General features: G+C 44.5%; 1 protein-coding gene across 1 annotated transcript in view; it reads left to right on the forward strand.

Annotated features, from left to right (window-relative positions):
- Window positions 1-23,929, forward strand: part of COL20A1 (collagen type XX alpha 1 chain) — a 109,457-nt gene extending 85,528 nt beyond the window's left edge. Inside the window, 16 exon segments of the mRNA XM_020981572.2 lie at window positions 650-759; window positions 3,235-3,393; window positions 3,557-3,634; window positions 4,217-4,303; window positions 7,301-7,354; window positions 10,822-10,917; window positions 11,081-11,134; window positions 11,318-11,371; window positions 11,599-11,652; window positions 14,529-14,600; window positions 16,599-16,634; window positions 17,290-17,356; window positions 18,184-18,363; window positions 20,959-21,036; window positions 21,532-21,687; window positions 23,124-23,929. Of these exon segments, the coding sequence (XP_020837231.1) occupies window positions 650-759; window positions 3,235-3,393; window positions 3,557-3,634; window positions 4,217-4,303; window positions 7,301-7,354; window positions 10,822-10,917; window positions 11,081-11,134; window positions 11,318-11,371; window positions 11,599-11,652; window positions 14,529-14,600; window positions 16,599-16,634; window positions 17,290-17,356; window positions 18,184-18,363; window positions 20,959-21,036; window positions 21,532-21,687; window positions 23,124-23,143 (1,355 nt within the window). The 3' untranslated portion in view covers window positions 23,144-23,929.
- The last annotated feature ends 2,324 nt before the right edge of the window (window positions 23,930-26,253 follow it).

The following is a 26,253-nucleotide window of genomic DNA, read 5'->3' on the forward strand; positions in this document are numbered from 1 at the left end:
GGCTGTAGAAAGCTGGAGAAGGTAGTAACTTCACATTTTTAAGGATCTACCAAATAATACTTGCAGTCAGCTCTTAATTGCGTGTATGTGCATTATCCACTGAAGGTTTTTAATTCCAGGCCTGTCTCTCCTTATCCTCCCCCACCCCTGTTACCCTAGGCAGACATCTGAGCTACCTCTTCCTTAACTCCAACCACCCTCCCCCAACCTACCTCTTTCCACCACTATCCATCTACCATTAACTAGGAGTCAAATAGATCAATTGCAACTTTGACCTCCCCCCCCCATGCCAAACATAGGGAGGTGAAATCATTATTTTTGATGTGTCATTTATTCTGAAGACAAATATTTGTGACTTTTGAATGTCACTGTTTTCACAATATTACCTACTTGAACAAATAAATGAGAGTTGCCTGCAAATCTACTGTTTGCCTCTCTCCCCAAACCTCTTTCCAGCCCTCTTGTTCCATCATCCACACAGTGTAACAATTGTGAACACCTTCTCTACAATTACAATTCATTTTGAGAAACTAGTTTGGGAGTGGCTCGTGGACCCTGAATTCCATACCTGGTCATAGACTGAGGGTGAAAGGTGTGTCCAATTTGGGTCATCTGCTCTATCATCATTTGATTTTTTTCCCCCCTACAGCTGGCAGAAAGTCCCTGACCTATTTCCATCGTGACCACAAGGCTGAGTTGCAAGAAGTCACATTTGATTTGCAGGAAGTGAAGAAGATATTTTATGGGAGCTTCCACAAGGTCCTAACTTTGAAAAGGGTCACAGCTTGCACACTGACCTGAGTTTTTATTTTTTAATTTTTGCTTATTTTTTATTTTTTTGTGAGGCAATCAGGGTTAAGTGACTTGCCTAGGGTCAGGCGGCTAGTGAGTATCATGTGTCTGAGGCTGGATTTGAACTCAGGTCTTCCTGAGTCCAGGGCTGGTGCTCTATCCACTGCACCACCTAGCTGCCCCCTGACCTGAGTTTTTAGCACAGGCCACTTAGTTCTTAGTCCTCTGCCATCCTGTCCCCATGTTCTGGGCCCAATTGTCTCTGACTCTGCCTTGCCTGAAATATTTCCCATACTGCATTTCTAGAGAGCTTTTCACCCTTTTCTCACATCTCTGTACATTTTAGGTAAATATTCTGTCTTCACTGGCTAAATGCTTTACTGAGTGGATCATGGTAGGGGAGGGGAGGATGACTTACCTAAGATAATACAGCTTGTGAGTGGCAAAGCCAGGGCTAGGATTTTGGGCTCCTGAGAAGAAAGAACACTGGACTAGAAGTTGGAACTAGGCTCTTGTCCTGGATCTGTCATCCATTAGCTCTGGGGCCTACAACAAGCTACTTCCCAGGCTGGGTCTGTTTCAAACCCTTTGTACAATGAGCAGTTTGGATTAGATCAGGGGTTCTTAATCTCTTTTGTGTTGTGGAGTCTTTGAGCAGTCTGATAAAACCTCTGGACCCCTTCTTAGAGTAATTTTTTTTTTACTTAAAGGAAATGCTAAGTTTCAGTTAAAGGTTAGTGAAAATACAGGTCTAATTTTTCCCCATCCAAGTTCAAAGACACCATGAAATCTATTCATGGCCCTGGATATGTGGGTTAAGAACCTCTGGATTAAATGATCTCAAAGTTTTTTGATTCAATTAAATTCAGTTTAACTATGTGTAAGGCATTGTTCTAGGTATTAGAGATAATAAACACAAAATGATACAAATTAAAATAGTCTCTTCCCTTAGAGAGCTTATAGTCTACTGGAGGATATGACACATAAACAAATAAGTATAGCATGGGGAAAATTGAGGACAGAGAAAGCACTAACAACTGGGAGGATCAGAGAGAAGGCTTCAAGAGATGGTGGCACCTGAGCTGAGCCTTGATGAAGCTAGGCATTCTGGGAGTTGTGAGGTCAAGATGAGAAGAGATTACCCTCTGGGTATGGGGAACAGCTTGGCAAATGAGCAGTGGCTGGAAATGGAGTATTAAGTCTGGGTAGCAGCTAGTAGTTCATTCTCTGCAAGAGCAGAGAGTTCACAAAAGGAAAGGAAGTGGAGGCCAGATTGTGAAGGGTCTGAAAGGCCAGGATAAGGAGCTGACATTTTATCCTAGAGAGAAGGAAAAGAAACTGGAGGTTTGTGAGCTGAAGAGTGACATAGTCAGCCCAGTGCTTTGGGAGGATTGTTTTGGCAATTGTGCAAAAGATGAATTCTGGATGGGAGAGTGGCAGCAAAGTGACCATTTCCAAGGTTGATACAGTAGTATAGATGAGAGGTCATAAGGGGAGAACCTGGAAGAAGGCTGTGGCTCCCTGAGTGGCAAGAAGAGTGGATGAGTGCAAGAGGCTGGATCACTAAGAATTGGCAACTGATTGGATACAGGCTGGGAGGGTGCAGAGACAGAGAAGGATGAGTTTAGAGTGACTCCAAGGTTATGAATCATGGTGATGAGGAGGAGGATGGTGCCATTAACAGAAAAGTAGAAGTTTGGCAGAGGTATAATTTTAGACATGCCACATTTGAGATGCTTGCAGATTATCCAAAAAGAAATCTAGGAAGCAGAAGGATGCAGCCCACCCCCACTTCACATTGAACCCTATCTTACAAGAAAAACAATCAAGCAAATACATCTTATACAATAAATGTATCTGACAGTATACTGACCATTCAGCCCTAGTGGTCTCCATCCTTCTGAAGAGAGGTATTTTGCTCTACATCAGTTCATACAAATCTTCCCTTGCTTCTCTGAATTCCTTTGTATTCGTCATTTCTTTATCCATAATAATCCCTGCATTATATTCATGATAACACTATGGTAAAAGGTTTCTTTTCCAGCCATTCTTCAATTAATGGGTACCTGATTTAACAGTTAAAAGACAGCTGGTGACCTTGGAGAGAGCAATTTCAGTAGAATGATTACTTGAAAAGACATAGTGTAAAGGACTGAGAAGTGAGTGGGTTGGGAAGAAGTGGTCGAGACAGCAGCGGTGGAAGGTGTGATGTAAGATGATACTGAGGGGATGGCTTTATGAATATTATTGCCATCCTGGAGCTGTCATTAGCTTTGGTTAATTCTCAGGTGGTAGCATTTTGCCTTATGCTTCTAGGCAAAGGGCTTCATCCTTTGGACCTGGTAGGTGATCTTTGCCAATCAGAGTTTCCTTTTCTATATTCACTTCCTCTATCCCCTACAAAGCACTGGGGCCAATGCTGCTTGGCTCTCTCCTTGGCAGGTACATGTGGCAGTCAGTCGCACCAAGGTCAAGCTCTATGTTGATTGTCGGAAGGTCACAGAGAGGCTGATCAGTGAGGCAGGGAGCTCATCAACTGCAGGATTTGTCATGTTGGGAAAACTAATGAAGACCAGGGGCCCCCGGAGTGGCTCAGCAACTGTAAGCTCAAGCACATTTCCCTTCTTGTTGGGGCTGTGATCAGTGGGAAGACAAACTTGGCTGTCTTCATAGCTTTACCTAAGTCTCATCCTGGTTAGGTCTAAGTTGGCCATCTGTCCAGTGTACAGTACTGATCACACCATCATCTTTGTTGCATTCCTAGTTTCAGCTCCAGGCCCTGCAGATTGTTTGCAGTGACACCTGGGCGGAGGAAGACAAATGCTGTGAGGTACCTGCTCTGGTATGATAACATGCCTTCATTCACTGCCCCATTCATTGACTCACTTATTCATTCATCTCCCCGTTTGTTTGGTCATTTAACAAACATTTAATAAGAACCTATTATGTACAAAGCTCAGTATAATATATAAACAATAAATAAGCCATGGTCCCAGTCCTCAAGGACTCTATGGGAAAAAAAAAGTCAAATGCATAAAAAACATAATGTGGTAAAGATCATAAGAAGGGCACAAATAAAGTGCTATAGGGGTTCAGAGACAAGAGAGGTCATATTCAATTGAGAGGAGTGGCGGGAATCAGGAAGGCTTCACAAAGGAGGTTCCATTTGAGCTAAAGAATGAGTACAATTGTGTTTGGGATAGTAGAACTCCGGGACACTTATTCACTTAGCATCTCCCCATTAGTCAGGACAATCACTCCAAGACAGGCAGGCACCCACTTCTACTATTGGAGTGGGGTGTCCTGTGCTAGAAAAGGTTTTTTGTGCCCCTCAAATTTACCAACGTGCATATATGGTGGCCTTAATTTATTAGGTTCTAGACAAATGTTTATAAGTGGGCAAATATATTTCCTTTCTTTTCAGAGAGATGCAGAAACCTGCCCTGCCCTGACTTCTGCCTGCACTTGTCCTTCAGATCAGCCTGGTCCTCCAGGGCCTCCAGGGCCCCCTGTAAGTTCACCTTTCCCTTCCTTATTCTATGACCACAGGCACCTGTCTGACCCAGAAGGACAGCTGTGGGGGAAACCATACTCTTGCCAAGCAATGGGAACATCCAGAAGTGTTCCCCCTTAATCCTATAAGCACTTGGCTGGTTCTAGAACTTGACCCCAATCTCAGAGATGGGCTTGACCATTTGGTCATCATTAGGCCCTCTCCCCTCTCTCACTTTTCCTACCCTCTCAGGGCTAGATGAACCTGAGATCACTGAGGATTTCACAACACAGGGCAGAAGGGTGAGTCAGGCCTGTCCATCCTTTCTATGAAGCTGTCTTAGAAATATGGGTCAGGTTCTGTCATGGTAAAAACTGTTGCAGAATTAGTTCAATGAAATTTGAGCTCTCTAAGCCCTTGTCCAATGACCCACTAGAGGAAAGAACATGGAACTGGGAGTCAGAGACCTGGGTTCTAGAATGGAATCTGCTATAAGCTGTGTGACAGAAAACAAGTTAATTTATCCTCATGATTCTCCATACACCCAACAGTTAAATGAAGAAGTTAAACACCAATCACTTCTGCGACCCCTTCCCAGCCCTAATAGCCTTCAGTTCTATGATATGACAGAGTAGAATGAATGCTGATACAACAAAGAATCCTGGATACTTTGTCATGTTGGGATTTGACCAGGAAGAATTTTTACCGTGGAGTTACCTTGACCCCCTATCAGGTGTAAAATCATATTTATTCCAAAGTTTCAATCTTTCAGCATTTAAGAAGGACCCAGATCAGGTATTAGTGCGAGACCAATCTATTTCCCAGATTGAAATACGCTTACTGTGGCCAGACAGCCCAATCTCTGAACACATGTTTTGCTACATGATGGCTATGTGGTGACCCCATTAGCAATATCTACCACAGGCCCAGGTACTTGGCTGCCCTAACTTCATTGAGAATATTATTACTTGTATTCATCTCTGTCTGCAGATTTTTTAAACTTTCATGTATTTTTAAAATTATTTTGTTTTCTTTCCTTCTCATCTCCCTCTCCAAGTTGGGAAAAGAAAAGAAAAACAAAACCTCTGTAACACATAAGCATAATCAGGCAAAACAAATTCCCACATTGGCCAAGTCCAAAAAAAATTTATCATCTGATTATCTTTGCACAGATCAAAGCCTTAGGACTGGGCATTTAGTGGGCATGGGGATAGGGAAGTGGAAGGTTGTTTTGATTAGCAATATATTACTTATTTCTGAAAGGCCTGGGGGGACCAGGCAGCCTTTCCAAGGCACTGTTTTACCCAAGCTTCCTTCATATAAAGGTTTACGTTAGGAGAAAATTAAGGCCCTTCCTTAGCTTTCCTTCTCTCTCTATTCAAGTAGATTCTGTGATTTATTAGCTGGGATTCCCTCTCTAGCCCTTGCTCCATGGATAATTGGAATGTACATAAGGAAAGGATAGGGATAGCAATTAGGCCTGGGATTTCTTTGTTACAATGAATTCCCTATAAGGATTACCTTACTTATAAAGTAAGGAAACTTCCATCACCAATACAGGTTAGCAACTATACTGCAATTAAGTCTTAGAGAGTTGCCTAGCACAGAGAAGTTAAGTGACTTGCCCAAGGTCTCATAGGCAGTATATGTCAGAGATAGGATTTGAATCTGGGTCATCCTGGCTTTTAGTCCATTGGTGACACAGAAAATGAAAGGAAAATTCTAGATCTGTTTGGTGGGGAGTGGTTGAAATAATAATGTCTGCCAGCTATTCTCCTCCAGAGTCAGCCCCAATTGGCCTCACCCCTCTGTGAAAGGTCTCCAGAGATTATTTGTTCACCTCAGGAAAAGAGAGAAAGAGAGAGAGAGAGGAGAGAGAGAGAGAGAGAGAGAGAGAGAGAGAGAGAGAGAAGAGAGAGAGACAGACAGACAGAGAGAGACAGAGAGACAGAGAGAGACAGAGAGACAGAGAGACAGAGAGAGAGAGACAGAGAGACAGAGAGAGACAGAGAGAGAGAGAGAGAGAGAGAGAGAGAGAGAGAGAGAGAGAGAGAGAGAGAGAGAGAGAGAGAGAGTACTAGAAGAGAAAGAAAATGATAAAGTCAAGAGTGATCCAAGTGATTAGGGCAGCTCTTTGGCTGGAGCTGGCTTCATGCCTAATGAGCACAGCATCTCATTAAACCCCCTCAATCTGAATCCCAGGGCCAGCCACTTTTTTGTAAGATTAAAGCCCTACACATTTCTGCAGCAACTGGGCTGAATGAGGGTGAGCTTCCATTCTGAGACTGGACTCTCCCATCCAGAGCCCAGCTCAATGGACTGCCTATCTCATCCTGCCTTACCTGGGGGATTCTTGAGAGATAGTTCTGAAGATGTTTTTCTTTCATCCTAAATCCAACTCCACTGTGACCTAGAACACCTCTAGAACCTTTAGGTTCCTTTAGGCATTGTTCTTTGCTTGGAATGCTTGTTTTCAGGGTTCATGATACAAAATACAGTTAATGAAGTCTGACACATCTGTAAAAGCACAGAATGACACATCTTCCCTTGGAGATCGGCAAGTTCAGCTCCCTCCCTTTACAGAGAAGGAAAAAGGACCAGAGAGGGGCTTGTCCAAAGTCACATAGCTAGTCAGTGACAGAATTACAACTAGAACTCAGCTCTCTTGAGTTCAATCCAGGGCTCTTTCTCCTTCCCTATTTATCTTTCCTCTTGTCTGGAATACTTCACTCCAATTAATGGACTTACTGGGACAAGACAAAATATGGCAAATATAAATTACCCTCCTTCCCCCACAGCCCTTTGTATTGCCATGGCTGGTGGGTCCCACAAGACTTCTAGCTGGGCTCTCTTGGGACTTGGGTGGTTTTCATCAGCAGGGATGATTTGTGCCTAGAGGGATTGATTATATAAGAAAGAGTGAGGATGAGCTATGATTTATCTCATTCTCCAATGAGTAGGTGATACACATGGGCTCTGGATTTTCTGGCAAGGCTGATTTTTGTACTTCTCCAGGGCACCCCAGGGAGGAGAGGCATCCAGGGGGAGCAAGGGACTCCAGGACCTAGAGTAAGTAAGTCATTAAACTCTGGCCACTGGGATTCCCAGGATCTCCATGTAAAACTTCTACCCAGTGCCAGACTGTCAGGGAAGCACCAGTCAGCAGAATGCGCTGCTGCAGGGGCTGGAATGGGGGTGGGGAAGCCTCTCTTGGGAGAAGGAGGGAGGGAAGGGGAAGGAGACACAGGTCCACTGCACTAATTAACTTTGACGATAACATTACTCCCAACACCCAGGGAAGCAAGGCGGCCAAGCTTAGTGGATAAGGAATTAAAGAAGGATCAATCTCTCTGTTGGGGAAATTCTGTGCTTCCCACCTCATGATCATGCCCTCCCCCCCTGGTGAATTCTCAAGTCTGTAGAAAACCAATCCAAACTTCAGAGTTTCCATGAATACTAATCTTCATCCCCAAACCCCTTCATGATGATTAACTGGGGTGATCCACCCACCCTGATGTAAAGGGGGGGAATGGCTCACACATGAGAGGACAAAGATGCTAGAAATAGCAGCTTCAGGGGAGGAAGAAGCAAGAAGGGGAGAAAAAAAGGGTTAGCCAGCAGTGGGGGCTAAAAAGGATCTGAAACTCACATATGCTCACAGCAATCACTCTCAGCACTATACCTCCCAGAATCAGGGATACCTGGGCTAGCTGCTAGCAATGATGCCCTCCACTCTATCTTATTCTTTTAAGAAAAGGTCTATTGGTTTTATCAGACTGCCAAAGGGGCACATGACCAAAAAATGTGAAGAACCCCTTGCGCTAAGGTTCCCTTTATGTTTGTTGTCACAGATATCATCTCTGTGTGTAAGGGCAGGGATGGGGAGAGGGCAGGACAAAATGTGATTGATTTTCCCCAGGGCTCTGCTTCCCCCCCTCCAAGAATGGCCTCCATCCCATACCACTTAGAGATACTTTCTGACTCATGGTGCAATGGAAAAAGAGGTGGATTTAAAGTCAGCTAAATTCAAATACCGGCTCTTCTACCTGTAGATGTCAAGCAATTTACTTTCTCTGTTTCTTCATTTGTAAAATGAAGATGTTAGACCTGATGGCCTTTATTTAAAAAAAAATTAAATTAATTAATTTATGTTTAGTTTTCAACATTCACTTTTATAAGATTTTGAGTTCTAAATTTTTTCTCTCCCTCCCCTCTCCCCAAGATGGCATGCAATCTGATACAGGCTATACATGTACAATCATATTAAACATATTTCCACATTAGTCATGTTGTGAAAGAAAAATCAGAACAAAAGGGAAAAACCACGAGAAAGGAAAAAAAGAGAAAATAGTGTGCTTCAATCTGCATTTAGACTCCATAGTTCTTTCCCTGGATGTGGATAGCATTTTGCATCACGAGTCTTTTGGAATTGTCTTAGATCATTGTATTGCTCAGAAGAGCTAAACCTAACAAAGCTGGTCATCACACAATGTTGCTGTTACTGTGTACAGTGTTCTCCTGGTTCTGCTCACTTTGCTCAGCAAACCTGATGGCCTTTAAATAACCTTCCAATGTGAAATCCTTGTTCCCTGTATTGTAACTATGGTCCCTAAGATGGCTTTCCACTATAATCCTATGACCTCTTCAGGAATAGTCCCTGCCTACACACAAGCCCTGGGATTTGCCAGTATTTTATTTCCATTTGGTTTTCCCAGGCCAACCATAGCTTGGAAACTTCTGTGAATTCAAGCCAACATGCATTTAGCAAACGCCTACTAAGTGTCCAGTGAGTTTCACTGTGAATAAAGGATACATTCCCCGTGCTCGCAAGGCTCTGCTCCTCCCTCTGGAAAATAAGCTCTTGCCCCAAGATGTCAGCTCTTCTCCTCCCTCCTGGTTGTACTGGTCAGAACCAATTCCAGTTCCTGTCAATTCCTTGTTGAGAGTGAAGTAGGAAAATGACAGTGAGGGCTAAGGAGCCTTAGCACCTTCAGCCAGCTCCCTGGAACTCAGTAGACCATACGTGCCTGGGATTATAAGCTTAGCTGATCACAGAAGGAGAGTTGGAAGAGAGTTCAAAGACTATGCAGTCCAACTTCCTCATTTTATAGATGAGAAAACTGAGGCATAGAGAAGAGACTTGTCCAAGGTCACACAGGTGGCAAGTGGCAAAGTTTCTGCCTCTTGTCCATCCTTGTGAATTTAAACCCTCCTGGCATCGAGTCATCCAAGACTCCCAGAGCCTGATCTCTTTGGTTAAAATTATGAGGAAGGAAACAAGCATTTATTAAGCACCTACTACGTGCCAGGCGCTGTGCTAATTACTTTATAATTATTATCTTATTCGATCCTCACAACAACCAAAAGAGGTAGGCACTGTTATTATCCCCATTTTACAGTGGGAGAAACTGAGGCAGACAGATTAAGTGGCTGGTATGGGGTCACACAGCTGGTAAGCACCTGTGGACAGAATTGGTATTCAGGATTTCCTGAGTTCAGGCCCAGCACTCTACCCATTGCATCACCTAGCTGCCTCTCGTGAGGGGTATAAATGATGGTGGTGATGATACTGATGATGATAAAGATTTACACAGACACTCTGCTAAGAGCATTATCTCATTTGATCCTCCCAGCGAGGAAGGTGCCGCATTACCCTGGAAGGTAGGCGCTATGATTAGCATCTCCATGTAACTCCTGTCCCAAAGCCCATTTATCAGAATTATTATAGCAAAACAAAACCCAGAGAAATTACGCATAAGAGAATACCTGCTGGACGCGAGATGACGCCGCTCAACCCAGAAACAGTCTCACCCAAGGGGTAATTCCCCAAAGTCTCTAGAGTAGCAAGATGATGATAACGACATGATAGAGACTGCCGGTTTCTCTCATGCCTTCCCAGAGTCTTTTTCTTCAGCAACATGAAGTGAGATTGGCCTCTTCCATCTTCTCTACTGGAGCTGGAAGCCAGGAGCACCCAAATGATGAGTCCCCAAAGGGGGACTGACAGAAGAACTGAAGCTCCCTCCTGTTGAAAACTCTATCCTCCTCATGCAGGGGAGGACCTTTATATCCACCGATAAGGAGAGAGTCACATACCAATGGGCTTTGGGACAGGGTTTACAACCATTTTACAGATGAGGAAACTGAAGCAAACAGGTTAAGTGACTTGCCCTGGGTCACACAGCTAGTACAAGTACCTGAGGCCAGATCTGACCTCAGGTCTTCTTGACTCCAGGCCTGGCACTCTATCCATTGTAGCCGTTGTGTCCACTGCCCCTGGTGAAGGTTACAAAATCTGTAGTACTTAGTTCCCTCCCACGGGGATCAGTGTTTTGGCTGCAGTAGAAGGTTCACTTTGGATTGTGATAGAATATAAGGTCAGACTATTAAGGGCATACTAGATTGCAGAGGATGTTGAAGTGCTTAACTACAGAGTTTGGCTTTGATGGGATCACAAGGTGGAAGCTTTTGAGAGTTTATTGCAGAATCAGTGAGAAAGGATGTGACTTCATCTGTCATCTCCTCTCTGTTCTTAGGGAGAACCAGGTCCACCCGGACAGACTGGACCAGAGGGCCCTGGAGGCCAGCAGGGGTCACCAGGGACTCAAGGTCTCACAGTTCAGGGACCTGTGGTAGGTAATCCTTCCTTCTCCCTTCCTCTGCTTTCCACCCCCTTACAAAACTACACATGCGTTCCCTTCCTACTTCCCAACCTGCTGACTATTTCTTTATGCATTCAAAATTAATATCAAGGGAGATTGTAGGAAAGAGTCCTATTGTTTTGTTCCTGTATAGGGTCCACCAGGGGTCAAAGGTGAGAAGGGGGACATTGGACATCCAGGCTTACAGGTACTATGTGCAAAATGGGTGTTTTGTCTGGAGACTGGGCTAGGGAAGATGGGAACCTTTCTTACTACCATGAAGTATATTTCTCAGAAAGTCTAGGACTTTCAAAGCATTTGACCCCTAGAGAGTCCGGGGGTCCTGACCCTTCTTCCTTTACACTCAAATTCTGAGGGTTTCCTCCTACAGGGCCACCCTGGCCACCAAGGACCCCCTGGGAGACACGGCCTCCAAGGTCCAAAGGTAAAAATGCTTTTGATACATAGAATGGTCCCCCAAAAGGTTCCCCCAAACCAGGAACTGAAATGTCAAAGTACATGTGATATAAGAGCATGTGTGCCTGTGTTTTGTGATGTATGTGTGTGTGTGTGTGACCAAGGACCTTGACCTGACTCTTCTCTACCTCTTAAGGAACAATTTCCCATACTCAATTTCAGGCCTAATCCTTAAACCTTGATTTTTATTTCTAGGGAATGAGGGGATTTGAAGGTACAGCTGGCTTTCCAGGACCTCCTGGCCCAAGGGTAAGAGGAAAGCTCTGACAGTCTCCCCCCCCCTCCTCCTTTTCTTTTCTTTCCCTTCCCCATCTTCCTCTCTTTCCTTATCCCCTGCTACTCCCCTTCCCTTCTTCTTCCATTTCCCCTTCTCCATCTTTTCCTTCCCTTTGTCCTTCTCTTGACTTTCCTATTTTCCCCTTCTTCCTCTTCTTTCCCCTTCCTCATCCCTCACTTCCCTGCTCCTCTTCTCTTCCTTTTCCTATTCTCCTTCTCTCTCCTTCTTCATCCCTCCTTCCCCTTTTCCCTTTCCATTGCCCTTCCCTTCCTCTTCCTGTTCCCCTTCTCTCTTTCTTTCTCCTTCCCCTCTCACTTGTTCTTTCTCTGCATCTTTCCATCTCTCTCCCTCCCTGTACATATAATGTAATTGGGGTGGGAGGCAGAGTATGGTGGGGAGGAGGCAGAGGAAAAAGAATAAAGATGAGAGCCAAACTCCCCAGGGTCCTTGAGCCAAATACTTTCCATGCTCCTGTCATGAGGATCACAGCACTGGGGGAAGGTGAAGATGAAACCCCACTCAGTGAGTAGCAGCCTGTCACTCCTCGATCAGTGAAACTTTGGTGGACAGGTTGTCAATCTGTGCCCCCCAAGCTCCGCACCTTGCAGTGATTTCCTTTCTCCGTTGGATTTCTCTGGCTCCTTGCCTCCAGGATGCTGGGGGCACTATGCAGGGAACTTTGAAACAAGAACAGAAGAATAAAACATCAGAACATCAGCAATGCCCCCAGGGTTATCCCCATAGCTCCTCCAGGCCAGGATTTAGCCTTTTGAGGGGGGAGGGGGGATGTGGCAGAGAGTTTCAGGGAAGGAGAGATAACTGTCTTCCATGATGTCATCTTCACTTTTAATTTCCTGTAGCAACCTAAGCAATTTAGGGCCTTTAAAAATCTAATCAGAATTTTTGTTGCTGTTCATTATTAGGCAATTTACTAGCATTGAAGTAATTATCAGACATTTCACCAGTGCGTGGGACCATGGGTGTGGGGCAGGGAAGGGAAGAGTTGAAGGGGAAGGATGGGAGGAAGAGCAGAGGAGGATGAGAAGAGGAGGGAGCATCCTCCACATAAGGTTCCAAGAATCAATTCAACCAGGATTTTCTGATGCCTACCACGTGTGAGTTTTGAGCTTGTCTATGCTATGGGAGAGATGGAGCTAATATGGGTCTTGCCCTTAGGGAGCTCACAACCTCTTTAACTTCAGGGGACACTAAGGAAAAGAAGACCCGGGCAGACCCTGCTTTCAGATGTCTCAGTGTACCTAAGAATGCAAGATTCTCCAAAATGGAATAGTATCACAGTTCCAGAGCTGAAATGGACCAAAGTGGCCATCTAGTCCAATCACTGTCAATTCACAGATGAAGAAACTGAGGCCTAGTGAGGTCAAGTGATTTATCCAAGGCCACATAGGTAGTAAGCATTAGATGTAGGTTTTGAACTCAGGGCTTCTGGCCCAATTGCCTACAGCCAATACTCTTTCCATTACACCATGCTGTTTCTCTTATTAGCAAACAAACCACATCATTGCTTTGGTGGACTCAGCAATGTGAGTACTTCTTCTGCTGGTGAAAAAGGAAGCCCCCTCCATGTTTTCTTGGGCAGTCAGGTGGCACAGTGGATAGAGTGCCAGGCCTGGAGTCCTGGGTTCAAATTTGATCTCAGACACTTACTAGATGTGCGACCCTGGGTAACTCACTTAACCCTGTTTGCCTCAGTTTCTTCATCTGTAAAATGAGCTGGAGAAGGAAGTGGCAAACCACTCCAATGTCTGTCCAAGAAAACCCCAGATGGGGTCACAAAGAGTCAGACATGACTGAAAAACAACCAAACAACAACACCATGCTTTCTCATCCTGTGTAATTCTTGTCGATGGTTTCCCATGAAGTCCATATAGAAAAGCAATCCAATGACCTGAAGTTTTTCGTCTTGTTCTTTTACTGAGGGTACCATGGTAGTTAAGAACTACCAATTCTATAGTGCTTTGAAGGTACCATGGTAGTTAAGAACTACCAATTCTATAGTGCTTTAAAGTTTGCAAAGCACTTTACATATGTTAACTCGTTTGATTTTCGTCACAACCCCGAGAGGTAGGTGCTATTGTTATCCCCATTTTACAGAGGAGGACCTGAGTAATTGGCCAAGGATCACAAAGCCGGTGAGTGTCTGAGGCAAGATATGAACTCAGGTCTTTCTGACTCCAGGTCCTGTGCTTTGTCCACTGCAGTACCTAACAGTTGGGTTGCCCATCTGCCATCTTCTATTCCCACTACACAATCTCTCCACATCCTTTTTTTCAAATATATATGTCCTTGATTTCATGCCACTGTGTAACCAAGAGTGTGTTCCAAGGTCACAATTGAGACAAGCCTTGAATAATGGGTAAATTTGGAGTGGAGAAGAAAGGCATGGAATGAGCATGGCACTGGCTTCACATGATAGAGCTAGCAGGGATTAGCCGGAGAGCATTCAATCCATCCCTCCCTACCCATATTATAAATGAAGAAACTGAGGTTTATGTCCTAGGAACAGTGAAGAGACTGACCTGGATGAAACAAAAAGTTCGTGTAAGAGAGCAGTACATAGATACAGTAGGGTTAGATTGTGGAGGGCCTTGAATACCGTGCTACAAAATCTAGGCTTCATGCTGTAGTCAGTGGGGAATTCTTATAGGTTCCTGAGCTAGGAAGGCGAAGCCCATGCCTGACTGAAGCTCTGGGAAGTTACCGTGGATGGTAATCCTTCCCTAAGAGCACGGGCATAGAATGCCAGACTTGAAGTCAGTAAGACTTATCTTCCTATGTTTGCGGGAAGTGTGGGCTGAGAGGTCGTGGTGTCTGCTGCCATTTACAGGGCTTTCAGGGAATAGCTGGTGCCAGAGGCATCAATGGGGAGAAGGGACCCCCTGGAGACGTGGGACCCACGGTGAGTATAGAGCTGACAAATCACTCGGCTACTGAGGCTGGGGGCCAGGGCTTGGAAAGTAGAATGGTGTAGATGTTGCTGAAATTTCATGGATTTGCCTTCTTTTTGTGGGTTGTAGAAAAGAGATTTATAAAGCAATTTTTGGGAAAAGAATCCTATTTTTATGACCTAGGCTATTTCTCTTTAAAAGAATTTTTTTAAAATAAAGAAAAACATCAGCACCCCACCCCCCATGTAGCTGTTAGCAAAAGCTTGGGATTGTATATACCAGATTTATTTAAAGAGGAACAGACCTGGATAGGCTGGACTCGGTCCTTGGGTTTAGGAGCAGTGATGATACGTCAGCAAGACCTACTGCTGTTCTGTATCTCAAGGCTGGACACAGGAGGCTGGGAGGAAACCAGCCTTGGCTTTGTCTGTTGGATTGGAATGATGAATGGCTCTTCATATATCCTGGTACCTTGCAGCAGTCCCCAGTTATCCATACTGTGCAGGCACCAGAGGCACCTAGCTGGTGCAGTAAATGCCCAGCAGGGAGGGGAGATTTTGCCTGGAGTCAGAAGCTTGTTCCATCCTGGCAAAATGCCTCCTGAATGACATTGCTCCTTCCCGAGGAGAGGACCTCTGGAGGCTGGCCTCTCTCTGGATGCCCCCAGGTGAGGCAGAAGGTAGTTTGCACAAAAATGAACTCTTGGGGGTTTACAAGAATTGGTATGTCCTGCACCCATGGCAAAGCTCTGACATTAAGTACCCAGGGGGAAAAGCAAATGCCAGAATGCCAGCAGTGCCCTGAAGGCCCCTAAAACTTTGAATTATAACTGGGGGAAGGGGCAGCAAAGGAAGGGGAGGCCAGATAATCTGAGGAGGTTGTGCCGACCCACTGTCCTCTGTGAAGGTTAGGAATGCAGATAAATACTCCTAATCACCCTTCATAACCAGCCCATTCATTCAATAACCTTAAGTGTCTATCAGGACCTAGTGTTCAGGGCTCTGGGAGATATAAAGATGAGACAGATGTGAATGTTTGTAAATTTTATTTGAAGCTGTTTGTATTTCCAGTCTGTGCAACTGTGGAGGCACTGAATCCCTAAGTTGATTCCTATCTGAAGGACAGCCTTTTCTTTGTCCTAAATTGATTTCTTTCAGATTCAGAGAAGGCCCCTCATTCCATTCTGTGGAACTGAAGGCCCAGGACTATTCTCACCCTTTCATGTCCTCTCTCAGCCTCTGTCCTTCCACCTTGAAGAGGGTCTCAGCTTTCAAGATTTCCCCATGCTCTTTGCCTGACTTGCCAAAAAAGGAAAGAAAAGAAAATTCATCTACTTTCTGCCAATCAAGCATTTCCTGAAATCTTGAATTAGGCCAGAAGGCTAGCTTATTCAGGCCAAGGCAGGGACAGCAGCCAGAACAAATGGACAGTGTTGCATATTCCAAACCTCTCTCTGTCTGCTTGTGCTCAAACATCTATCCACACAGCTGCCCCTTTACTTGAATGCTGCAAACCTGTCTTCACAGCCTCATGTACATATACGGAGCCCACATCCAAACATAAGGCACAGTGGGTTGCATATTCCCAGCTTCTCTCTGTGTTTATACACTCATGAGAGCAAACACAGGAATGCTTATGAGCAATGCTCACATTCTCCAAGCCTTTTGCTGTGTGCTTGCTCACGTCCTCATTCTCATTCTGTCTCTGTCTATCTGTCTGTGTCTCCCAGTCCCACCCAGAAAGCATTAGATTGAACCTAAAGAGACTGGAACAGCAAGCACTGGATGAAGGGGCCCTCAGTAGGAGGCTTTCACATCCTCCAAAGTGCAAGCACTTAGGTACATCCAGAATGCCTCAGTGCTAGCCAGGGCCACAGGGTCATAGCTTCAGTCACCCTGAGTGAGATTTAGATCCTGGATACCCTTGGTTGAGTTTTCCTCTTATTTCCTTTCAGATTCCTGAGAATTATGATAATAATGTGTGTCTTTCTTCCCTTCTTTCCTGTTCAGGGACTTCCTGGGCCTAAAGGAGAGCGAGGAGAGAAGGTAAGGCCTTTCACCATCCTGTTCCATTTCTGGTCAGCATCCTGCAGAAGGCTATGCCTGCCTTGCAGTCCAGATTTCATGCTGCATGCCAGTTCTCAGGGCATGCAGGATCATGCAATGTCAGTTATTATTAGTAGTAGCAGTAGTAGTAATCATGACAACAATAATAAGTAATAATAATAAAAACACTCTACAGTTTGCAAAGCAGTTTATAAAACACTTTACAATTTACAAAGCACTTTACAAACATCATCTTGTTCATGCCTACTGGAAACCATATACCAAAGACCTACAAGATAGGCAATGCTAGTATCTTTATGCCCATTTCACGGATGAGGAAACTAACGCCCAGAAAGAGACAGTAATTTGTCAAGAGTCACATGATTAGCAAGGATAAAACCTTAGACCCTTTGACTTTACGTCCAGAGCTCTCAGACCACGCCACTGCTCACCCCAGACTTCCATGTGTAATGTACACCATGAAATAGAAGCGTGGCTGTTACCTGTTTATTTCTGCTGTTCCTCACATGGCCTATAGCACTGCCCATTTTAGGCTTTCACAGCTCACTAATTTAGCCTAACTTTCAAATTCTCTGCAGATTAAATTCTCATCACACTGTTGTGCCGTACAAAAATAACGATGTTTGCTTCTCAGGGAGAGCCCCAGTCCCTCGCCACCATTTACCAGTTGGTCAGCCAGGCTTGTGAGCAGTTGATTCAGAGTGAGTAATAATAACAAAACAACTACAAATCACATTCATATTCTGCTTTACGTTTTGCAAAGCCCTTATGTGATCTTATTTGATTCTCATAACAACCCTGTGAAGTAGAGGCTATCATTATCCACATTTTACAGTTCGGGAAACTGAGATACAGACAAGTTAGATGATTTGCCCAAGATCACACACCTAGTAACTTGCACCCATTTTGGGACCTTCTTCTCAAAGTTCCAAATGATTAGGGGGTGACGGGGTGAGGGCTGGTCACAGTGATAATAATTCCCTTAAGGAAGTCACACTCTTTGTACAAGTGGGACCTGAAAGTTTCTCCTCTCCTACCCAGGAAAAGACAATGGCAAAAGTATGAAATGAAACCCTACAAGGCTCTTCTTCCTGACCTATGCCCTTATCTCCTTGCCCCATAGCATCCTGCCCCGTAGCCCCCCAAGCCAAAGAGCCATACCTTTGCCCAATTCTCCACACATTTGCCTTTATATATCACCTCCCTCCTAGTCAATGAGAAGGCTCTCCTATCTGTTGTGTCTTTCCCATAAGGCAACAGGGTTCAGAGAGAGTTGTTCTCCTCTCATAGATAGGAAAACTGAGGCGCAGAGGGATTTGAGTGATTTGTGTATAGTGAATTAGAACATGATCCTAGAGATCCCAATTCCCATTCCACCTCCCTCATTCCTAGATCTCCCTACTCTGTAGTCTTGCTTCCCTTTCTTCCTTAACAGCTTTCCCTGGGACCCCAGTCCATAGGTTCTCTTTCTCCCAGCCCTCTCTGAAGAATGAAGGTGACCAAGTGCCTTTCTCTTCTCTTCCCCTAGCTCATGTGTTGAAATTTGATCCATTCCTTCATGAAAACACCAGGCCCCCAGTGCCTGTCTGGGAGGAGGAGGTAAAGTCAGGAGAGCCAGGCTTGCCTGGTCTTGCTAGCCTTCCGGGCCAGAAAGGAGACAGAGGAGAGGATGGATTCCCTGGAGATCCTGGGAGAGAGGGCTACCTAGGTATTTTGGCTTGTATATTCTTTATGGAAGGGGCCAGAAAGTTTATGGGCTATTTATCTGCTCAGAGGATTAAGGACTTGATTTGGGTGGAAATTATAGAAGTTAAATCTGCTTACGAGAAGAAAAACTTCCTTAACCATTAGAACTGTCCATGAATGTAATGGACTGTCTCAGGAGATAGTGGATGACTTCCACTAGAGGTCTTCAAGCAAAGATTGGATGATCACTAATTGTGCCTGTTAGGTTATATTATTCCCAAGGTCCCTTTGACACTGACATTCTGTGAACCAGCAACGACACTGTACTGGGCAGCAGGATCTTCAGAATACAATCCCTGCCTTCAGTGTGCTTCCACCTGAGTTGATAACAGGATTGGAAAGGGACATGGTGGGACTTCTTTCCCTGGGAACATGCAAAAGGAAATAAAAGTCATGGAATATTAGAGCAGGAAGGGATCTCAGAGACAATCAAACCTAGACCTCTCATTTTGCAGCTGAAGAAACTGTAGCCCAGAGAAAGAGCTTGCTTACCCAAGGCCACACAGCTTATTGGTAGCAGAGATTAAGCATCTTCTAACACCCAGTTCAGTGTACTTTCTCTACCATACTATGCCTTATTGCCTTTTACTCAGCCCCGATTGAGGAAGGAGAGGGGGTAAGGTTGGGGGGGTTGATGGGGAAAGACAGGTTATAGGAGAATCTGAATCTGCCTCTCACTGATCCCTGCACTAAGTCTTCACCAACCCTCCAACTAGCACCATTGACAGATAGGACTGCCCCTGCCTTGGACCACTGCAGAAATTGTCACATCCAGCTGCCGCCTCCCCAGTCAGCTTGTTGCATGGCAGCCCTTCAGAAAGCCAAGTCCCTTTCTTACTCTGGGCCAGACCTTGGAGGCAGCTGCATTTCTGGGAGGAGGGAGGAGAGAGGGGGCTCCATCAAGGAGGTTTGGTGGAGATGACCTTGGCAGGTGTCCGTCCTTCTGATTGGCTGGTGGCCACAGCAGCCAGCTTTCAATGCAGACGGAGGGTCGGAGATCAGATGCTGAGATGGATAGAGATGCCGATTCCAAGAGACACAAGCAATGAGATTAGGGCTAGAAACCTTGCAGGGGGTGGGGAGAGGGAAAACAAAGAAGATGAGAAAAAAGGCATAAAGCTAGCCAAGGACAGACTTTGAACCTGAATATCTTTCTATACGACTATTTGCAGTGAAGGCTGTTATTTTTTCTCTCCCTCTGTCTTGTGCAGGAGTCCAGGTCTGTAGTTTAATTGGCAGGATTCAGCTTAAACATCACAGGGCAACTAGGATCTGTCACCATCCCTGGGGAAAGACACTGTTACACCATTGCTGCCTTTTTTCCACTTGCACTGTCACCTTCCCCTCCTTCTCTTGCACCCCCACTTCTTCCAGCTGTTCTCTCCTGTTCCTGAAGAAAACAGCTGGAGAGAGCAGGTAATAGGCAGCTGCCTATAGCAAAGGTGGGAGAAGGCAGCAACCCCCTCAATCCTGGTGCTTAGTACTGGCAGAGTCTGGGGGTGGGGAGAGAAGGCCCTGCGTCAGATAGAAATCAATGCAGTGAAGAGTGTTTGATCAAGAGCTGAGATGACTATAGACCCCAGGGGACTTTCATTCCTGTCACTAGCTTGTACCGTTAAGAAGCAAAAGGAGGCTGAGGCTAGCTAGATCAGGGTAAGGTGCCCCTCACTTTAAGCAAACTCAGTGGCCCAAAATCTGAAATAAAACAGCTCAGCAAGAAGATAATTATTAGATTTATAAAATTATTCACTCCAGGATTCCCCTGGTATATATGAAATAGGATTTAATTACATAAATTAGATTTCCACGGCTTTTAAGTAGTTAATTGGCAAACCTATGTGCTCAGGGCAAGCAAGTATTTTTATACCTGAATCTCTCCCCAAGACCCCATGAACCCCACATCTATACCTTTCGGGCTTTCCTGTGTAACTGGAGCTTGGAGCTTTATGGCTCACTAAGGGCCATATATGGCATTTCTGGTCATTCTGGTCCAAAGTCTAACTTTCTCAACTATCTCTGATGGATGGTTCTTAGCACTGAGGACTGAACTCTAGCCTGTTCCTTTCTCTTTGTGTTGAGATTCAGGCAGAGCGTAAGTTACAGAGAGACCTCTGACCATCCAGCCTCTGCCATCCTGCAGTTTTAATGAAAGTCAGTTTCAGTGCAGATAGGGATCCTGGGGCACTTTGCTGCTCTCTGGTCTCGGTCACACCCAATATCCCACCCCTTATATCAATAAACAGACCATAAGCTCCCTAACATCAGAGTCTGTTTCTCCTCTTATTGGACCTGAAGGTCTCTGAGAAAAGTGACTATGTCTCCTCACCTCATGTAAGTCCAAGAGACCCCCAAAGACAAGGCTGTGACTCTCACTTCACACTAAAAGCTTACTGAGGATATGATCCATGTCTCCCCCATCAGAACATATTTCATTAGAGTAGAGGCCCTGTGTGTGTGGAGGAGGGGGTGGAGGGGGAGGAGAAAATCCCCAGCCTAGATTTCTCCATGCTCTAAGAACCAAATTCTCTCTTGTTTCCAAATGATTCTTTCCTATTAGGTGGGCTGGGAGCTAAGGGGCAGAAGAATAGCCCTGTCCTATCAGTACAAAGGTCTCCTGGACTCCAGGGAACGACAGGTGAAAATGCTTCTCCCCTGGGACCATTAACATGGCAGACTCCTTCTAAGCCAAGGGGAGTGTACAGCCATGGCTAGCTCACATTGATACTGCACTTTCTAGTTCCTCTGTTCTTTCGTTTAACCCAGCAGTTGTCTGTCTCACACTGATTCCTTGCCTTACCAACTCTCACCTCATCTTTTAAGCTATGTCTCTGATCTCATCCTGCCACAGAAGTCCTTCCTCTGTTGGCCTGGAAAAGATTTTGTATTAATCTTACTTATTTCAGATATACATATAAATATACCAGGATTCAGCCTGGTAGGTCTAACTATTTCTTCAGTTAATTCATCAATATAGGACTATAAGCTTCATCTCCTGTTTTTTTCTGGCTCTCATTGACTACCAGTTGAGTGCCAAACACTTCATAGACACTTAGCAAATTAAAGGGCTTAGTCTATTGATGAATGAATGAGCCAGTGAATTTCTGAACTTTCTGACACTGCTTTATTCTAGACCAATCAGGGGAAGATCTTCTGGAAAAACTGGGATCTCAGGGTTCTCCAGGACCAGGTAGCCCCTCCAGGTTTTCAGGGGTTGCAGTCCAAGCTGGAAAGTCTGGCCCTTCAGGGGACTGTGAATCCTCAGAATGTCTCCTAAAGAGTCCAAGAGGTGAGTTTAATCATCTGCTTAGAGGTGTGGGGACTGAATTGTTCAGCCTCTGACTTTTCTCCCAGGGCATCCCAAGCTCAGTCTATTGTCCAGCAAACCTCAACCATTCTGAAGCAACTTGTCTTCCTGGAACTTTCAGCTTGGTTGCTCTAGGAGAGTACCTGGCTGGTGAATTTGGCTGAACCCAGAGAGCTAGCCAGCCTTTGATCTTCTGCAATCCACCTAGCTTCCCTTCAACTAACAAAGACTGTGGAGAAAGCGGTGTCTAAAAGTGGTCTGACTTTGCAAGAAGAAAACATCTTGAGGGCGATTAAAGGGAGCCACTATGATTCCAAAGTGTGATCAGTCTTGAACAAAAGGAAAAGTAGGAAGAAATCTGATGGAGACATTAGTTACCATGTGTATAAATCTTCTTTAGTCACAAGACCTACATTACAATTTCTAGACCTCAAATAAGTTATTTTACCTCTCGGAGCTTTGGTTTCCTCCTCTGCAAAAAAGGGATAAAATCTGTACTGCTAACCTCTCAGGGCTCCTGTAAAGAAAGTTTTTTGTATACTGTGGTATATTGGAAGGAATGATGTCAGAGGATCTGAATTCAAATCCTGGCTCTGTTACTACCCCAGTGACTTTAGGCAGGTTATTAAGCCTTTCTTGGCCTTATCTGAAAACGAGGGGTTGGACTGGATAGCTTCTTAGGTGCTTTCCAGCTCTAAATGCAAGATGCCTATAGAAATGTAAATTATTATTGTTGTTATTATCATTATTGCTATCTACTTCCTGCAGAAAACTCTCCTCCCTTCCCTTAATTCATTCTTGAGAATTTAGTTGTCTGAGCAGCTAGGCGGTACTGTGTATACAGTGCCAGGCCTGGAGTTAGGAAGACTCATCTTCTTGAGTTCAAATCTGGGCTCAGACAGTATTATCTGTGTGACCCTGGGCAAGTCACTTAACTCTGTTTGCCTCAGTTTCCTCATCTGTGATATGAGTGGGAGAAGGAAATGGCAAACCACTCTAGTATCTTTGCCAAGAAAATCCCAAATGGGGTCATAAAGAGTCAGACACAACTGAAAAATGACTGAAGAACAATGAAATTTAATTCCTCTTTCCCTTCTTTTTAAAGTTGGGAGACTATAGTTATGGAGTACTGCATACAATATTGTACTTGGTTCGTATGTTGGCTAGTTGTATTGACCTTTTTCTCCTCTTTTATATTCTTTGTTTTAAGGGGTGGCTTATTAGAAAAAGGACAAGGATAGGGAGTAGAAAGGGGGAAATAGATTGGGAAATGTAGTTGATATAAGAATAAAAACATTAATAAACAATTTTCAGGAATTAGTAGGAAAAGGCATTGCAGGGAGGTGGAATGATGCTCAGATCTACTGCTAAGATTTAGTACATCTGCCTATAGTAATCCTGCTTCTTCTTGTTTCCAGATGTTGACTTGATCCCCTGATCCTGGCAGAAGGATGGACCCTGAGCAGGTTCTCAGTGATCCCCAATTTGGCTCCTGTTTGGCCTGCTTGTTCCATCTACCCTTGTCCCTTCTCAACTATGTAGGCTATTCCACATGATACATTTTTCTCCACAGCTGTTTGAGGCATCTAGATGTATGGGATATTTGGTGGTTTGATGACAGCTGTTTGGGGGAATCTGGAGAGTCTGAGACAATAAGCCATGAGGAGACTGCAGATGGAAGGAGGGGTGGAAGGCACAGAGTCAACAAGAATTTTTCCCCTCTCCTTAGGCCTGGAGCTTTAAGTAGGCTTCCTAGTGCTAGCTATAGAAAAGGAGAAAAGATTTGAGTGGAAAGAGCCCTGCTCCAGGTTTACCTTCTAGGACAGCCTTGCAACATTCCTGCAATTGTATCCTGCTTCTGTCTAGCCTGGGATCAGCATCCTTTGTTCTCAGAGATTGTCTTCAGAAGTTTGTTCTTAGCTTCTGTTGGCTCTGGGGCTGGGCAAAAACCCAGCCTCTGTCATTCAATTGAGTTTAGTTTCAGTTATTTTCTTTGAAAGGCCTCATTGCTTTGTGCTATACATCTTATGGCCAATAAGGAAGGAGTCAGGATACTTTGGCTATGGGAGACTTCCATGGGATGTTAGGGTAAAGCTGGCAGGTTAAACATCTTGACATGTGTAATCGGTTTATTTGGATTCAATGCTATGTAGGAATTTAAGGAACTCTCTATGTGTAAAGAGTTATGTATTAAAAACTATAGGATTTCAAGTCATCAAGAAAACAGCTTTATACTTGATCCCCAGCTGAAGTGCTATGTGACCTTTGATGATACTATCTCTCTTCCACAGCTGCTTTTATCTGCAAACTCCATCCCCCTCTTCCCTCTTGGAAGGTGTCAACTCTTGTAATGGCCTTCAGCCTGGCCTGGGTCTACCTGGTAGTAGTAGCAAGTCCTTAAATAACTGATTTTAATAGAAAGGCAGCTCTGATCTAATAGAGAGATCACTGACCTAGGAACAAAGAGATGTAAGATTTTAATACTAACTCTTCTACTAATGAGCTGTGTGGCCTTGGTCAAACATTCTCCCTCAGAAGGTCTCATTTTCCTCACCTCTAACATGAGGGACACATTTCCTAAATCAGTGGTATCACACTCAAGTCAAAATGGATATAAAGATTCCTTATATCCACATAAAGATCCCACATAAGGATGCCTGTGGGCTGTATATGGACTTAGAAAACCACATATTAACATTAACTATGTCCTGTTATATTTTTATTTAGTTAGGTAAAAATTTTTCAGTTACAGTTTAATCTGGTTCAGGTGGCATTCAGGAGTGTTGCAGGCAGCAGATGCATGTTTGACAACTATGCCCTAAAGAAATATTAGAAGTACTTCCAGTTCTAAAACCCCAAGATTCTATAATGTACACCCAGAAGTTTCAAGGCCAGTTGTGAGGCCCGGGTTTGAGAAGAATGGACTCTGTGTGTGTGTGTGTGTGTGTGTGTGTGTGTGTGATAACCTGTATAAGTAACATTAGAGTCAGTGTGGCATAGTGGATAGAGTTCTGAACTTGGGAGTTTAGAAGACCTCCATTCAAATCCTGTCCCTTTTTTGGGGCAGCTAGGTGGTGTAGTGGATAGAGCACCAGCCCTGGATTCAGGAGGACCTGAGTGCAAATCCGGCCTCAGACACATAACACTTGCTAGCTGTGTGACCCTGGGCAAGTTACTTAACCCCATTGCCTAACCAAAAAAACAAACAAAAATTCTATCTCTTTTTCCTACTACCTACTTTCCTACTACCCTAGGTAAGTCACGGCCTGTCTGAGCCTCAGTTTCCTCACCTGTAAAGTGGGGAGGCTGGACCAGATGACTTCTAAGGTCCCTTCCAGTCCTAAACTTAGTGTCCTATAATCTTTCTTATCCATAAGTATGAAGAGAAATTCTCTTTTTCGTATGGGAAGGATGACATAATCCTTGGCCTTGATTAATTTTATTCAACCAGCATTAGCAACAGCACATCCCTGCTCTAGTGCTATGGAGATGACAGAATAAATGTTACATGCCCTCAAGGTGCACAGTGCCTTGGACATAGTAGGTGCTTAGTAAGTATTTATAGACATGGGTTGGGGAGGAGAGGGAAGGAAGGGAACAAGCATTTATTAAGCAGCTATAATGTGCTAGGCACCGTGCTCAATGATTTACAAATATTATCTTGTTTGATCCTCACAACAACCCTGGGAGGTAGGTACTATTATGATGCCCATTTTACAGTTGAGTAGACTGGGGCAGACAGAAGTTAAGTGACTTGCCCAGGGTCACACAGCTTGTGAATGTCTGAGGCTGGATTTGAAAACTCATGTCTTCTTAACTTGATATTGCTCTATCTACTGGGCCACCAAGCTGCCTCATATGCGTGGTCATGCTTTCAAAAAGTAAGTGTCCATTTCTCCTTAATTTCCTCTCTTAACCAATAATCAACAAGTATTTATTAGGTACTTTCTTGGTCCTGCATCAGGTGCTGGAGATACACACACACAAAAAAAGGAAGCAATCTGGTCTCAGGGAGCTTACATCTGTTCTCTCTCCCTCGACTCTTTACATCATAGAAGATCAAATAATTTGGGTTTTAATTCGTCTTTGGTGAAGAGTGATCTCTCCCTCCATTCTCTGTCCATTCCCCAGGGTAGTGTCTGAAGGGGGAGAGGCTGGAGTGACCTGGAAGGGCTCAGCTTCCCCATCAAATGCAGGATATCCTCAATAGAGCTCTTTGAAAGTGGATCAACGTCCAGCAACGTAGAAAAATCTATTGTTATTCTCTTTACATCCTCGAACATAAACTATGTTCCAGGTGAAGGGAGGCTCAGCAGGTAAAATGAGGACAGGGAGGAGGAAAAAAAAAATTTAAAAAAAAAAGGCCACAAAGGCAGGCAAAGTGCTCCTGGGTGATTATACAAACCCAAGTCGAGCTGCGAAGGGAAGCTGGGTGTGCAGCCATGTTAGATCAAGAGCAAACCCTGCTCACCCACTCTGCCTGCTGAGCTGTGTCTCCTGCCCAACCCCTCCTCCCAGACCACGGGCAGCTCTGACTGCAGTTGCCAG

The sequence above is a fragment of the Phascolarctos cinereus genome, unplaced genomic scaffold, assembly GCF_003287225.1.
Source record: "Phascolarctos cinereus isolate Bilbo 61053 unplaced genomic scaffold, phaCin_HiC Scaffold_2;HRSCAF=192, whole genome shotgun sequence".
NCBI classification, from domain to species: Eukaryota; Metazoa; Chordata; class Mammalia; order Diprotodontia; family Phascolarctidae; genus Phascolarctos; species Phascolarctos cinereus.